Raw genomic sequence first — 1,747 nt, 5'->3', positions numbered from 1 at the left:
GGTGAGTTTTGAAAATAATTTTTAATTAGTGCCAAATGCGCACAATGAGACATTATTATGGCAAAATATACGTAATATGTTTATTATTTAAGCTGATTTTGATATTTTTATAAGTAGCATATTGTATAAAGGTATGCTTGTATTTGTACTTGAAATAATCCTTCAAATTGCACAACTGGAGGTGAATGGGTCTTTATCTGGGTTTGCAAGTTATTTATTAATTTACATCGCACAAAAGAAATTTATGCGGTTTAAAGCACATTTAATTATAAACCATTAAAGTTTATTGCTTCCACGTACATATATACATTGTACAATTTGCATTTATCAAGTTGATATATGTGCTTATCTGGAAAGTTATCACATTTCTGTTTACAAATTACATTTTCTTTTAATTAGAGAAAATTTAATAAGTATACTCTATTTTGTAGGCTTATAAAAAGTATAAAAAGTACACTGAGTTGGTGAGAGTTCGAAAATTACATTTGTTGGAAGTGTACAAATTACTGAACTGACACATGGGCATTTTGTAGCAATTTTGTAAATATATATATATTTCAATATTTGTTTTGCAGGTATTTCATAAAGACGACTATGGAATAATGAAATACTAAGTGTATTTATTTATTATATTCGTAATTACTTTCACTTTGCAACAATTACAAGGCAAAAAGTTAATTTGCCACCCATTTTAATTAGAATACATCCCTCTGTACGTATATTGTGTAGCTTGTACTAAAAGTTAAAAATTCAATTTAACTACCTAACTTTCCTTTCTAATTAATTAAGTGAAACATTAAAAAATTTTCCTTTTCCTAAAGAATGTAACAAATAAATGTAATAAGTTGCAAAATTTTATATAGGCGATTATTCCTTAAATCTTCAACGGATTGGCGTTGTTTTGCCAATTCACTGGCAAAACATTTATAGACAGCGTTATTTTTAAATATGTACGTTGTATTTATAACACCTGTTCTATTGTTAGAACAACTTTTTAAGGATTACTTTTTAATATACAAGCTTCATGGATAAATGTTGTTATATTAGTGGTTTTCAATACGTGAATAAATGAATATTAATATGACTAGCATACAAAATGGAATGAATTTAGCTTTTGGCAGAGTTGTTATAGAATTTTTAAATTATTCGATTGATATTAATTGTTGTTATCCTACTTCTTATTAAAGGTCTTCTTCTGGCCCTGCAAAACGATCTTTCCCCAAAATGGAAGTGTTTATCAACGAATATAATGGTTTTAAAATCTGCTGGATCTGGCGAACCCCCAATAGAAAGTGTTCCTCCAAAAAATGTAACTCCAGGTGGTCCCCCCGGTACTGGAGGAACAGGAACTGCCGGAGCCGGTGGAGGTAAAAACAAAAATACCCTATGCTGTCCGAAATGTGGAGACCCTTGCACTCACGTCGAGACCTTTGTCAGCTCCACAAGGTTCGTCAAGTGCGAAAAATGCCACCACTTTTTCGTGGTGTTGAGTGAGGTCGACAGTAAAAAAAAAGAGGGTGTCGATTTAAAAACTGGATTTTTCCGAAAACCACCACCCCCACCGAAGAAAATCTATGAGTATCTAAATAAGCATGTAATTGGACAAGAACATGCTAAAAAGGTAAGAAATTATAAATGATTGTTAATTTTTTATCTTTTACATTACCATAGATAAAATTACCAGTACAATCTATAAAAAAAATTAAATCCCAACAATATTTAAAATAAAAAAAAAAATGGATTAGAT

General features: G+C 30.2%; 1 protein-coding gene across 1 annotated transcript in view; it reads left to right on the top strand.

Annotated features, from left to right (window-relative positions):
- LOC108733836 (ATP-dependent Clp protease ATP-binding subunit clpX-like, mitochondrial) overlaps positions 1-1,747 on the top strand; it is a 9,773-nt gene that overhangs the window by 3,819 nt on the left and 4,207 nt on the right. Inside the window, exon 2 of the mRNA XM_025979862.1 lies at positions 1,188-1,502. Coding sequence (XP_025835647.1) covers positions 1,188-1,502 — 315 coding nt within the window. The remainder of the gene's footprint in view (positions 1-1,187; positions 1,503-1,747) is intronic.

The sequence above is a fragment of the Agrilus planipennis genome, unplaced genomic scaffold (assembly GCF_000699045.2).
Source record: "Agrilus planipennis isolate EAB-ADULT unplaced genomic scaffold, Apla_2.0 scaffold11, whole genome shotgun sequence".
In the NCBI taxonomy this organism is placed as follows: domain Eukaryota; kingdom Metazoa; phylum Arthropoda; class Insecta; order Coleoptera; family Buprestidae; genus Agrilus; species Agrilus planipennis.
This window is presented reverse-complemented; position numbering and strand designations above follow the sequence as displayed.